Genomic DNA, 13,568 nt, shown 5'->3' on the forward strand with positions numbered 1-13,568 from the left:
CATTCATCACACCAGTAGGGTTTCTCCTCTGAGTGGATGCGTTGGTGCGCACGTTTGGAAACAAAACACAACTCTACAACTATGTGAAGCTAAAATAGGACATGATAAACATCCATGCAACTGGCAGGGATAAGTAATATACCTATGTAAGGCTTATTTTCCTAAGTGCTGAATGGAAAAAAAATTTCCCTATAGCATGAGGAACATGAAAAAACAGACCATCATTAGCATCTGTCAATCAATTACTCGCCGCACCACCACAAACATTAACATCGGTTGTGACAGGACAGCAGCACCTGGACAAACACGAGTCAGGACCAAATCAGGATCCAACACCTCATGTGGTTCACAGTGATCAAGTGTCTGAGCTTTGGGTCCTGAAGGGGAGGAGAACAAAGACTCAAACAGATGGTTGAGATCGGTGTCCCCCCAGCAGCATAGCAACCAACTGAGAAGCACATATAACATGCCAACACAACACCAACTAACCCAGCAAAATCAAAGAGCAACCTCCCTGGCAATGTTCAAGTGTAGCAACTAGTCTGTGAACCCCCAGGAGCAACCCAGCAACACTGCACTTAACATAACACCTAGAACTATCCCAAACACCTTAACAAACACTCTAGCAACCAACTGTGAAACCCTGCACAACACCATATCATTTACCACCTACCAAACACCTCCAACACAGACGCATCAAATCCTGAGCATCCTCTGAGCAACCACATACAATACCCCCCAAAAACACACACACAACAAACATTTGACAAATAAAGGTTTTCCTGCCAACATTTCTGACCAGTTTACAACATTAAAGGCCTATTTCTAAGCTGTTGTTCAGCTATTGTGTATGACAATATTCACAGCTGTTCCCTCTGTTACGATGTTAGCTAATGTGCTGAAATGTTCTCTTCACTCAGCCAATTACTAAAATCAGCAGTGATCCGTTCAGAGTGATGAACCATAGTGGATTTCGGCAATGTCACTGTTGTCATGTTTTATGTAGTCGTTGTAGTGGAAACATTGCAGTTTTCCTGTATTGTGTATGAACAGCAGGGGGGACACCAGACTGCTAGGCAAACGCACACGTTTGCATGACACAGCTGTCACTGCGCTTTAGTAGCTTTCCAGATTCCAGAGAAATGCCAAGTAGCATCCCCGCAATCCAGAACAACAGCACTCCAGTTATGCTTGGCTTTGTGAACCATCCCCCTTTCTACGCCCGCTTCCCCTGGCCGTGGGTGAATCAGAGTGTAGAGAACTGAAAGGCTGCAGTATGAAACGACAATTAAGGAGAAGGTCAAGAGGCCGACTACCGCCAAGGCAGGGATGTCGGGTAAATAGTGAACCACGGGTCCAATCCACCCAAAGCTGAGCGCCCAAGCACACCCAATGCTGATGTTTCTGATCCTAACGCCACCGGTGTTCTTCAGCCGCAGATAGGCGATGGGGTGAACAACAGCCAGGTGGCGCTCCACACAGGTCAGGCAGTGAAACAGACCCTGGCCAGGTAAAGCCATGCAGGAAATGCAGTATCATCACATGAGGCTATTTTATGTATGTACCAAAACAGAGGAGTGCACCACCAAAAAGGCCAATCACCTCCATGACGCCAAGGTGATAGGTGAAGAAGTCGGAGTGGTTTGCATTCGCGCTGGAGCCCTGCTGCAGCCACCTGTGGTAGCCCAGGATGAGGATGACGACGTAGAGGGGGAGCAGGAGAAAGGTTTTGGTAACATAAAGGTAGTGAAGATGAAAAGGCTATGAGGGGAGGCAGCGCAAGAGAATATTGGAGGTTGAAGCGTGGTGTTGTCAAAGGTCGAGGTGTTGGCCGACATGTCTGCTGGGAGGCCTAAGGGGCAGGGAGGCAGATGGACAAGGAGGAAGAGAGAGAAGAGAGAAAGAGCACAACATGGAAAACTAAAGTAAACTAAACACATAACGCTAATTAACACTTTAACTACTAAACACCATCATTTCAGCAGTATTGTCTTTAATCTTCAGAATGTTGTTCTGAATCATCGAAAGACACCCACCTTCAATTTGTTCCTGATCTCCACTCCTCTGTGTTGGCGTCACTGCATAGCACTTATATCGGGCCCAAATAAGTGTGTGTGTGTGTGTGTGTGTGTATATTGATTTATTGTGGAGCTGGATTGTGGGTATAACCCTCTGGAGGCAAATATTCTGTTCCCATCGCTCAGGATCACGTTGCATGTCCCATTACCATCACTATCACTTCGTCACTTCGCTTGACCTCATGGGAAACTTACTCTGGACAAACATGTCCACCACAATGCAACATCAATTTGCCAATGTCACTGAAATAATGCAAAGATGATTTATCCCCTGGAGAGTTGTCGTTCAGTTGTCTACTACTATGTTAAATCAGTTGGAATTGGGGTTTTTGTGTTATAAGGTTTTTGTGTAAATACAGTCTAATGAGGGCGCCAGATTGGATATAGTGAGTGCTTTTTGCAAACACTACACTGTACCTCTTCCTCGCCTCCTCTGTTCAAACAACAATGTCTCCCTCCTTCCTCCTCACTTCTCGCCCTCCCATGACATTGCCTTGAACTTCTGCTCCGTCCTCACAGTGAACACTTTCCTGTTCATTGTCTTCTCTGTCTCTTGCTTCCTTGTCCTCTGCCTTGGTTTCCAAAGATGGAGGCTGCGGAGCTTGGCCGTAGTGACGAGCCACTTTGACGTCTTTGCTTACAACATGGTGATCTGATGATCTGATCAGCAGGACCTGGCTAGGGATTGCCATCTTCTCTGTGACTTTACCTGGACAGACGCTCTTTCACTGCGTGGTCTGAGAGGAGCATTACCTGACTTTTGTTCACCCAATCATCCACCTGGTGCAGGGAAAGGTTGGCAGGGTCAGGTGCAGTTGGCTGCTGTGCACTACTTCGATGAGTGTAAACGGCTGGTCCAAGACTGCAGACTAGATCTCTGTTTGCTATGTCTTGGTCCTCTCCTTACTTGTCGTCTCTTTTTGGAGCTTTGCTGTTCTCTGCACTATGATTCACTGAGGTACTTGTGTCGGAGATGTGATTCTCTCTGCCCAGCTGTCTGGTTATACCTCTGCTGTTCCTGAGACGGCCAAAAACGGACGTGCCCTAAACACAACAGAAAGTACCTGTATTTCCATTGACATTTGTTTTTGTGTTTAGAGTTTGTAAATTATAATATCTATGGTGGAAACACTGAATATAACAATCCTCGCCCTCCCTTGAGGTGGATTTTCAAAATCATGGCATATCTGTCTGTGTCTTTGCAACGGTCGGTTCACCAGTTAGCTAAATGGTAACTTTTAGAATTTCACATAAGTGTATCCTTTAACTTTTTCCACAGTTGGGAAAATATTCTTTTTCAAAAATGTTTTGATTAGAAAACACATCTGAACATGTTTAAAAGTAATCATTACACTGCAGGTTTGATGGGAGCGTATCCTCACACACACCTGCACACACATGCTTGTCTGATTTGAATAAGATCCACTTGTGCTTTTAGATCATTTGCATCCTGCTAAGTGCAGACTTTGCTATGAGCATTAGCATTTTACAAACATACAGTTGGTAAAATTCTGTGGCGTGTAAAAAATAGACAGTAAGACAAATTGTCAATAATTGGTACTGGATGAGTGTTAATTAGTGGTTGTCTTATTCCACAAAGAAAAGGTTTCAATCCCTGTGTCGGTACAAATCTTCCTATCTGAGGGCCTTTGAGCAAAACATCAACACCAGGTGCCAGTCATTACGTCTGCAATTTGACAAATGATCTGACAGGAACTATTTCCATATCAAAAGAATCACACGTTACACACACACACACACACACACACACTGATCTATAGTTGCCCCACAAACCTGTGGACAGCAGGTAGTGGGTTTGGAGAAGCAGGAGAAGAAAGATCTCATACATTCTATTGGTCGTGAGTGTTTATTTATAAGCTTTTGTATTTTGTCATATTATTCTAATGCAACTAAATAACTTTACATACATAAATCTTCATTATTCTATAATCATTCTAAAATCATTTTCATGTATTATTTCACTTTTTTAAATTAATTAATTGCTGTTAGTCTTTTGGAAACAATTTGTGATAAAATAATTCTCCTTTAGCCAAATTTTTTATTTATTAAAAGAAAATAATAATAATCTGTTGCCTTAAACTTCTAGAAACAAACCAAAGACCCAATTTAGAAAAGGACAGATTGGGTGTAGTCCACTTTAACCATCTCTGAGAGGCATGGCTTGGATTGTTACATTCAGAGCCTGACAAGACGGACAAATGAGGACAGCAATGTGCAGATGACGGAGATGACCATAATAATAGAGACATCTATGTTAGGACTTTCTACGCTGAGCACAGTACATAGCAAGAAACCCTTGTGTACACAGGTAGTTTGTTGTGTTGTAGATGCAGAGCTGATTGATTTCTGTTGATTAGTATTCGCTTTGTTTGTTTGTCCTCCTCTCTTATTCTCAGGTCCCCAGGGACATGTTGCAAAACTCCTCCTCTGTGAACGACTCCTCGCAATCTACTAACATGACGGAATGTAGACATCTACATTTTGTCATGGGGTCCTTTACTATCACCAAATCCCTTCTCCTCCTTCCTCTCTGTATCTTTGTTTTCTATCTGGGCTACCAAAGGTTGCGGGCCGGCATCTTCACACCCTCTGACCTCTTCGCCTACAACATGGCCGTTGTCGAGCTGATTGGACTCCTGGGGCTGACGATCTGTTACGCAGGGAACTGGCTGGACCTTCATCTTGGGTGGCTCATATTTAGCTTCAGCTGGGTTGGACAGATGTTGTTTCACATCCTGACCTGCATGGAGCGCTACCTGGCTGTCATTCACCCCATCACCTACATGAGCCTGAGAGCAGCAGGTGGGGTCAGGATTACAAACGTCATCATTGGGTGCGCTTGGCTGATGGACTGCGGCTGGGTTTCATTGAATTACTTGCCTACAACATTAAAGGATTTCAACTTGATACTAGTCCTCTGCTTCATGGCCCTTGCCTTAGCCGCCGTCTCTTTCTGCAGCCTCTCTGTTCTCTGCGCTTTGATTCGCCCTGGGCCAGGGGAAAGGGGTGGGGACAAGAAGGTCGACCAATCAAAGCTCAGGGCTTTCTACACCATTATCATCATCACGGGAACACTGATGTTGAGATTCGGCGGGAATCTTGTCTGCATGTCGTTGTTCAGTTTTAATCAGGGATGTTTGTTCATGGTTTTAGGACTCTGGTTTAATGTGCCCAGTAGTCTGGTTTTACCTCTGCTGTTCCTGCACAGAACCGGAAAGCTCAGTTGCAAACACACTTGAGTGACCACTAGATTGCAGCCAAGATCAGTTCAGATTTTTCATTCAGTGATTACTGTGTGATTAGAGTGTAAAGCTTTCCATGTCACTGATTTGACTACAGTGATTAAAGGTGTAGAACATCATCAACGTGTGCTGGATTTATATCATGCAAAAATACCCACAATCCTGCAACCATCTGTCTTTCTGACACCTAGACACAAGTAACCAAGACCCACACACAGATTTCCTCTTGTCACCGGTGTGTAATATGTGGCAACAATTGTAACACAGAGGATTTCACATCAATTCTGTGACAGAAAAGTTGTTATGACAAAATAAATTGTTTTCCTGCTTACTCTTTGCAGTGTACTACCCTTTATCCTTTATCCTTTATCCTTGGCTGCTATCAGCTGCCTCATCTCATCTCACCTCACCTCACCTCACCTCACCACATCATATTGTGTCCTGGAAATGACAAGGGATCAGGTGAGCCGGGTGGCGACTGGACTAGTTTAAAGTCGCAATCATTGCAGTTAGTCTGCCATCATTTCACATCTACAACTCATAATTTAGGGATCGTTGAGTTCAGATAAAAAGAAAACATTAAAAATTAAAAAAAATACATCCTTAAAATATGACACATATGCGCACTGTTACACTGGCTCAAAACACATCAATCAACCCATCATACACAGCCATTGAGACACCTGGCTGTTAATTAAGTGTCTGAAAACACATCCAACTGCTATGATACATAGCGTGAATATGAACATTATGCGAGGGTTAAACTTATTATTCATCTTAATATTTTCACAGCCAAAGCCGCACGTCCGCAATTTCATAATTTTGGAAAGCACGTCTTCTTCTTGTCGGAAGCGCGGTGGGAAGTTCATACGCCTTCCACGCATGCGTTTGTACCCGGAACCGTTCATTCAATGCTGTCAGTGAGAGAAGAAGCTAGTAAGAGAGTCTAACAGACTTGGGAAATTACGCAGAACAAGTCAGATCAACTTAAACCCTTCGTGTGCGTTCATATTAAGTCTTTTTAGCGACTAACCGCTGTCCTGTCCGCCTGACGTTTACTGGTAACATGAAGTTGACCGTTTTTAGCCTCTTTTGGGCATTTTGGGGGATTTCCAGCTACAGTTTGTCCTCCACCGCAGGTCAGTAAGTTTCTCTGCTCCTGTGTAATGTCTATAACGCGTCGATAATACTAACACTCAGATATTACTTTATAAACACGTGTCGTTGAGGTGAAACTTTCATTAGATGATTTACTGCACCGCGTGTGACGTCATGCGGAATGGTACGGATGAAAATACTGTATTTCCTGTAAAAGGGTTAGATTTGTCTCTCAACACGTTATACGACCTTTCTTTCTTTATTATTGGATTACATAAAAGAAGATGAAAGCAAACCTTTCTTACAATTCATGTGTTTATAATTGCCCTACTCTGGCTTGTTTTGGAAGATTATCTAAATAAAATGAACTTTATGGCATAAAGCCAACCTTAAACTGACACTATGGCCACAGCAATTGGCAATCATCACTCCTAGATCTCAAATCTCAACTATGTATAACTTTGTATGTATTTGCATGTCCATAGGATGTTGCCATGGTAACTCTTTGTCTCATATGTCATGACATTACAGGAGCCAAGCCAGTATTGTCACCTCCAGAGAAAGCCCTGACTGTCTACGGAGTTGAAGGCAGAAATGTCACCTTCCCTTGTTCGTTCTGCGCGTCCCTCCAAACCTCACATTTAGTGGAGTGGTGGCTGGAGGACCGGTCGTCCCAGGTCACCATGTTCGTCCTGCGTGATGGTCGGGAGCTTGTAAAGGATAAGGCACAGGAGTATGTCAACAGGACCACCATGCAGAAAGATGGAGCTTTAAGACTTTCCAAAGTCAAACTGCAAGACAACGGCACATATGGGTACAACACGTGCTGAAATCAAACTGGATCTGATAGGCATCATCCTCAGCCGTTTATTGATATGTTTTGAGCTTGAATGTTGCATAATTGAGTGGGACTGAACCTTTTTTTTTGTAGATTTTTCTTTCTTCAAGTGTTTTTTCTTATTCTCGTGTAGAGTTTCCCTGAAAGGGCGAGAGGGATTGGATCAAAAAGCTTTCTTCTCTCTTATTCTGGGTAAGAAAAACTATTTTATTAGAAAGACTACACCGGATTATATACAGTAGATTCTATAAATGTATGCAGGTGATACACATGCAAATGTGACCTAATAACTTATCTTGTAAGAAAAAAGCATTCAAATGTTCTAACTTCTGGAAAAATACTCATATTAGTACAACTTTAAAACATGTCCACAAACAGAAACTAGAAGGCTCTCAGAGAGGTCATACCTCTCCCAAGGCTGAGCAGCTTTCCAATTATGTCAATCAGTGATGAAATTTAAGGTTAATTTTAGGTTATTGATTAGACAATGAGTAGTTATTAGTTTTTCCCTGTCTCCAGTTGAGGCCTCAGAGGTGTTGCTGACCATCAGGCCCAACTCTGAAGGTGCACTGGAGCTGCTCTGCGAGTCTAGAGGCTGGAGGCTACAGCCGGAGATTTCTGTGCTGGACGACCAGAGAAACGCCCTCACAGCTCAGACTGACAAATGGACCAGAGAGAGAGACGGACGCTACTCTGTCAACGCCACAGGTAAGTACATCAACTACCGTAGTGTGAATTGACATTCGCTGTCCCCAGAGGATGAATCTTGAATGACGTGCCCTCTGACATTAGGTCAGTGCTTCTCAAATAGGGGGGCGCGGTGAAATGCCAGGGGGGCACGCGTGTGACCCCAGGGAACATGCACGGCGAAACTACCATTTGCTTTTTCATTGCAGTGGCGCTTTCACATCTACATGTATTGTGCCATTTACTCTCATTATTATAGCATGCGCAGGGAGTATTAGCTCCTCTGCTGTGGTGTGGGGTTTTTGGCACCAAGCATCCGCACACACACCACAGAGCCGGAGGCAGCACAGAAAACACAGTGGAAAAATACTTAACAGGGATGAAAAGAAAGGCAGAGAGAGACGGAGATAATGAGACAGACAAAAGTCTCCCGAAAGCTAAGACGAGGAAATATGTGGAAGCATATGTAGCGCTTGGCTTCACTGTGACTATGTGGGAGACCAGGAAAGACACATCACACCCCAACCACGCTGATTAGCCGCTATTATTATTATTTCAACGTTAATAAGGATACAATGTCATGCAGAGGTGGACTTGTAACAATTTTATAGGCAAATTATACTATTTATCGTCGTGGCAGAGGGTGGGGGGATGCAAAATGTTGTCTTCTTCCTAGGGGGGGCTCGACAGAAAACAATTGAGAAAGCACTGCATTAGCTCAACTTAACTGCAAGGTCTGAATATTATTGTCTTCATGCTATGTTGTAGTCTAAAGCGGTTCTTGTTCCGTTGTCTCAGCTATAGGAAATGGGACTTTGATCTGCAGAGTGGGGATACCAGATCTGAACCTGTGGAGGGAGAGCAAGATCAGTTTCACAGGTGAAAACGACTAAAATGGGTTTTTAGAAGGTTTTAGTTTTATTGTGAGAAGAAATGACAAACTAGGTCGTTCCCTTACCAGGTTTATTTGACACATTTTTCAAAATCATCTGTACATTTGTAAATGTGTGTAATTACTGGGAGCAGCAATCATTTGTTATCATTTGTAGCGGCATCATCAATGTAGCTTCCAATTCTGCTAATTGAAGCGTTAGCTTGACGCTTCTTCGGTTTTCCCCGTCCTCATCCACATCATCCAAAACTCAACAAACTAAAACTGATACAGCAAAATTATATATTGCTGTTGTTACAAATTTGAGGCAGAGGTAAAGAGAGGGGGATGTCAAACAACTACTACGCAAATTACCCATCCCTGCATTCCCCAGACAGGTGCGCAGTAGCTTACTGGACTGGTTTCCCACACATTACAAATGGAATACAAATGAGAGCTTATATATTATATATATTAAGTTATCCAGACACATTTTAACTACTAAGAATGAGAAAATAAACTAGTTACATGACCGATGCTATTGGACTGTAAATAGTAACTAAATAGAACTTAAATTATGACATACTATTCAGTCAAACAACCTGCATTTAGGCACCTTACAATCTTCTTTGGTGGTTGTTGTCTTCAGGTGACTTTTGCCAATCAGAGATGGGATCCAGCTGGAAGTGTATTGCCCTTGCCTGGGTTCTCCTGGGCGCCGCTGTCACCGTCACTATCACAGCCGCCGTGGTTGCCGTCGTGGTTGCCGCCGTCCTGCTGTTTCTTATTCCTCTGCAGGTTGTCAGGGGGGTGGTGGACAAACTGATACCTGACGGCTTCGGTGGCTCCTTTGAGGTTGAAATAACAAAACTTCTTCAGCAAATTTATTGTGTGAAATGTATTCATTTAAGTCCCTATATTTATTAATACCCGTTCCTCCCATTCCTGTCTTGTCTTGCAGGATTGTCTTTACTCGCTGATCTATAGAAAAGGTGATAAGTAACAGTAATTCTTATTATTTCTTACTGTATTTTTGAGTTTTAGACAGAATTGAGATCAAACAAAGTTTATCCAAGTAATGGATGGATGGATGATGTTATTTGTCACATGTGGACTGTAGAATTTGTTCTTTTTTATTGTGATGAAAACATTTCTATCTGTCTTAGTCTTCTTTCTGTCCACGACTAAGTGAGTCCTACTGTCTTTACTCAGCTCACAAACTGATCTAAATAACAATAGTGAAGCAGTGAATTAATCAAACTGTGTGTGTTTTCCAGATACTTCAGATACTCCAGATACTCCAGATACTCCAGATACTGCAGATACTCCAGATACTCCAGATACTCCAGATTACACTGGTAAGCACCATTTAATATCATATTTTATGCCATTACAATAGGGAATAAAACAAATGAAACGGACTACATACACAAGTACATGCGTATGTGAGTCAGGAGGGAAAAAAACAAAAATGAATTTACAAAAATGTATGTGACGTGTCTGTTTCAGAATACGGAGACATTGCCAAGATAACCCCGTCCGGCGCCTCTGAGGACACGGCCAGAGCTCACCATGCTTATGAAGGACTGAGTGGGGTTGAGGTCTCAAACCAGCTGGCAGGCAGAGACCTGGAACTCATGATGGAGTACAAAGATGTCATCACCACTGTAGGAAAACAGTGAGTACAACAGGACTACATTTATCAGTACTGCACATTTCTGTTTTAGTTTGACATGAATTAAATCTGCACTTTGCACTTCTCTTTCGCAGACTGAAGGTCCGCCCCGCCCTCATTGCCGCCATCATCTCCAAGCAGTCCCAAGCCGGAGCCAAACTGAGACGTGACGGCTTCGGGCAGGCAGACCCCAACAGCTACGGCCTCATGCAGGTGTGTCCTTTGTTCCCGAAGCCTTTGCTAATCAACGTTTGCTTTAAAGTAGGTATGCACAGATGGACTGTTGTTCCACATTTAGGACACATTGATACCAAAGGTTGTGTGTTTGTTTTGAGGCACGATGGTTTCGAGGGTGGTCGATCAACGCGGTCGATCAGTCTTGAAACCATCAGCCATACGTTTCTGTCGACGTGCCCCAACTGACGAGTGAAATTAATTTTGGCTGTGTGTGGCTGCCATTTGATGCTTCCTTTCATTACTGTACACACAGACTGATGAGGTAACTAAAGAACTCCATCAGGCATCAGGACCGACAAATCCGAGGTTTTGAGTTTGTGGATTTTGTGCTGTGTGTTCTGTTGAGTTGCCAGCTGTCTAACAGAGCCTCTTTGGTGAACAGGTCAATAAGAATTACCACGCAGTGAAGGGTGGGGCGTACAGCGAGGAACATGTAGACCACGGTGTGCTCATCCTCATCCAGGCCTTCAAGACCATGCAGAGGTTGAAGACGCACTGGACCAAAGAGAAGCATCTGACAGGTAAAAACTGGGCTGTCTTGTTTGCGTAGTCAGTCTTGGCAAAACTGAAACCTGCGATGTGACTCTGTTAATGCCAGCCTTCTTCATGTGCATGTGCTCATAAAAGGTGGCGTGTCTGCAAAGACGAATTTATAGGAAGCAAGATTGAACTGTCACATGCTGATCACATCAGACGAGCTTGTGTGTGTGTGTGTGTGCATTGTCCTATTTTTATGATTCTATGGAAAGTGGACTGAGACCTTCATGTCAAACGCACTTTAAATGAAGTTGGACTTGATTTGATTCGATTTAAAAAGTTGTTGCCTTCAGTGTCATCACTGTATCTTGTTGATCAAATATCCCACTGATCAATACTTTAGACGAAGCATTATTCTCTCATTGTTTTAGTTCTAATCCAACATGAAACGTGCGGTAACGCAAGTAAGAAGCGAACATAAAGACTTTCTGCCTTTCGCTGGTGATCTGGAGTGTTGGTAAAAAATACCTATAAACTAAAGTATATGTGAATAGATTCTTATCTATTCATGTCGTTTAGATGGTGGCATGACTGGAGAAGAAGAGTCGAAGTTGTAGCATGCATGTAAACCTACTGACTGTCCCTTCCTGTGTCTCAGGAGCGTTAGCCGCATACATCTCAGGCGAGGAGCGTGTCATTCCTCTGGAGAGCCATGATGTGGACAGCGTGACGCCGTTCAAGGACTTCTCCAACGACGTGATCGCCCGGGCGCAGTGGTTTGCCAAAAAGGGCTTCTGAATGGCAGAGCCTTTTCAAGTTTGGAGTCACAATGCCATTACTAAAACTAATTCCCTCTCTTTTCTTCAGCTGTGCCTCCTAATTTCATCCTCCGTAGACTGCAACCTTTCTTAGGTTGTTGGGTGGTTAACAAATGTTTAAGCAGGGACTTGAACGTCGCCTCATTTAACAGGTCGTAAATATTTCAGATCATATTGAAAAGCTGTTTCATCAACATGAATTATTCCTGGAATAATCCAGGTAATCATGGATAACTATCTTGTATTTATTGCGACTGATCAAAGAGTGTCCCGATGAGTTGCAGGTTTTCGTAAGAACTCATACAGAAGCTAAATGCTGCTGTGGACATCAGGACAACCGTTAGAATAACCAATTGTTACAATGACATCACTGCTGCTTTGAAGTCATACTCACTAAAGTGGTGTACAAATATTAGAGAAAAAAACTTTTATTGGGTCAAATCCCATGCGAACACGTCACTAGCAAACATGCAATCTGAAATTTGTCTTGCGTGCCCCTCTTACACAAACCCACATGCTTTACAGAATATTTACTGTACGTTTTATTGCAAAGTGTTACAAACTCAACCTCAGCTGAAAGTCAAAAACAAAGGGCTTGTGTTATTGCGTTATTATTTTGTAGTGGTTCTCAAGATGTGTCAATGCGTTTTAAATGCTGTGTTTGTGCGCGATAACTTTGTTCTACCGTTAGTAACTGAAATAAACCAGCGAGAATTATGTTGGTTCAAGAGCAAAAATTATTACATTTTGTAAAATCACTGTCGTTTCACTTTTAAGAATGTAAACCTATCATGCTCTGAGCGCAAGTTTGAGTTATTACTGTGTAACCTAAATGTGGTTTAGGTTATGATGTTTATTGGTATTATATGCTATTTCTCATAGTATTTCTTGTATCTCATGGTACAATGTATTTCAAGTTTCTGAGTATTTCAGTTTGGTCAAGTTTGGCCCGTTGTGACCTTTTGATGTCAGCTAAAGTATCCACATTATATTCATTCCTACATGACTGTGACCTGTTTTTTTGGTTTTCTATGATTTCAAGCAGATTTTGGCATTATGCCATATATGGGTTTCTCAAACAAGTCTTTTAGCTACACTTACATCAGATTAGGTACAAGAAGCACTTAACTTGAACAGAACCCAGACATGGAGAAAAAGTTGGCTTTAAAACCTGTGTACATTGTGTTTTTTTAAAAAAGCGTAACAAGGCTTTATGTGCTTAAACTCTGAGCCAACAGGGAACAAATCATGAGTTTTGTTTGCCTGCCGATGCCTACAGGATCTGATATGCAGTAACACTATTATCTGTTTATTTATTATTATTATCATTTACTTTAGAGAAAAATGCATCCAATGGACAGGGGAGCTTTCCATGTCACTGATTTGACTACAGTGATTAAAGGTGTAGAACATCATCAACGTGTGCTGGATTTATATCATGCAAAAATACCCACAATCCTGCAACCATCTGTCTTTCTGACACCTAGACACAAGTAACCAAGACGCACACACAGACTTCCTCTTTG

The 13,568-nt window shown here is 42.6% G+C and overlaps 1 protein-coding gene across 6 annotated transcripts; it reads left to right on the plus strand.

Annotated features, from left to right (window-relative positions):
* The first annotated feature begins 6,247 nt into the window (after positions 1-6,247).
* LOC143010738 (uncharacterized) lies at positions 6,248-13,473 on the plus strand. Of its 6 annotated transcripts, none has more exons than XM_076163252.1 (12): positions 6,248-6,488; positions 7,000-7,253; positions 7,411-7,469; positions 7,797-7,985; positions 8,763-8,843; positions 9,485-9,690; positions 9,797-9,827; positions 10,122-10,193; positions 10,345-10,513; positions 10,606-10,723; positions 11,130-11,268; positions 11,883-13,473. In XM_076163252.1, exons 2-12 carry the CDS (start codon positions 7,123-7,125, stop codon positions 12,020-12,022), a joined length of 1,335 nt encoding a protein of 444 aa, XP_076019367.1. In that variant the 5' UTR covers positions 6,248-6,488; positions 7,000-7,122; the 3' UTR covers positions 12,023-13,473. The 6 variants fall into 6 exon arrangements, with proteins under 6 accessions (XP_076019367.1, XP_076019361.1, XP_076019362.1 ...); XM_076163246.1 differs by having other exon boundaries at positions 6,249-6,480; positions 6,971-7,253; XM_076163247.1 differs by having other exon boundaries at positions 6,249-6,480; positions 6,971-7,253; positions 10,140-10,193.
* The last annotated feature ends 95 nt before the right edge of the window (positions 13,474-13,568 follow it).

This window comes from Genypterus blacodes, unplaced genomic scaffold, assembly GCF_046128005.1.
Source record: "Genypterus blacodes isolate CSIRO-AG114 ecotype Tasmania unplaced genomic scaffold, CSIRO-AGI_Gbla_v1 ptg000129l_1, whole genome shotgun sequence".
Lineage (NCBI taxonomy): Eukaryota > Metazoa > Chordata > Actinopteri > Ophidiiformes > Ophidiidae > Genypterus > Genypterus blacodes.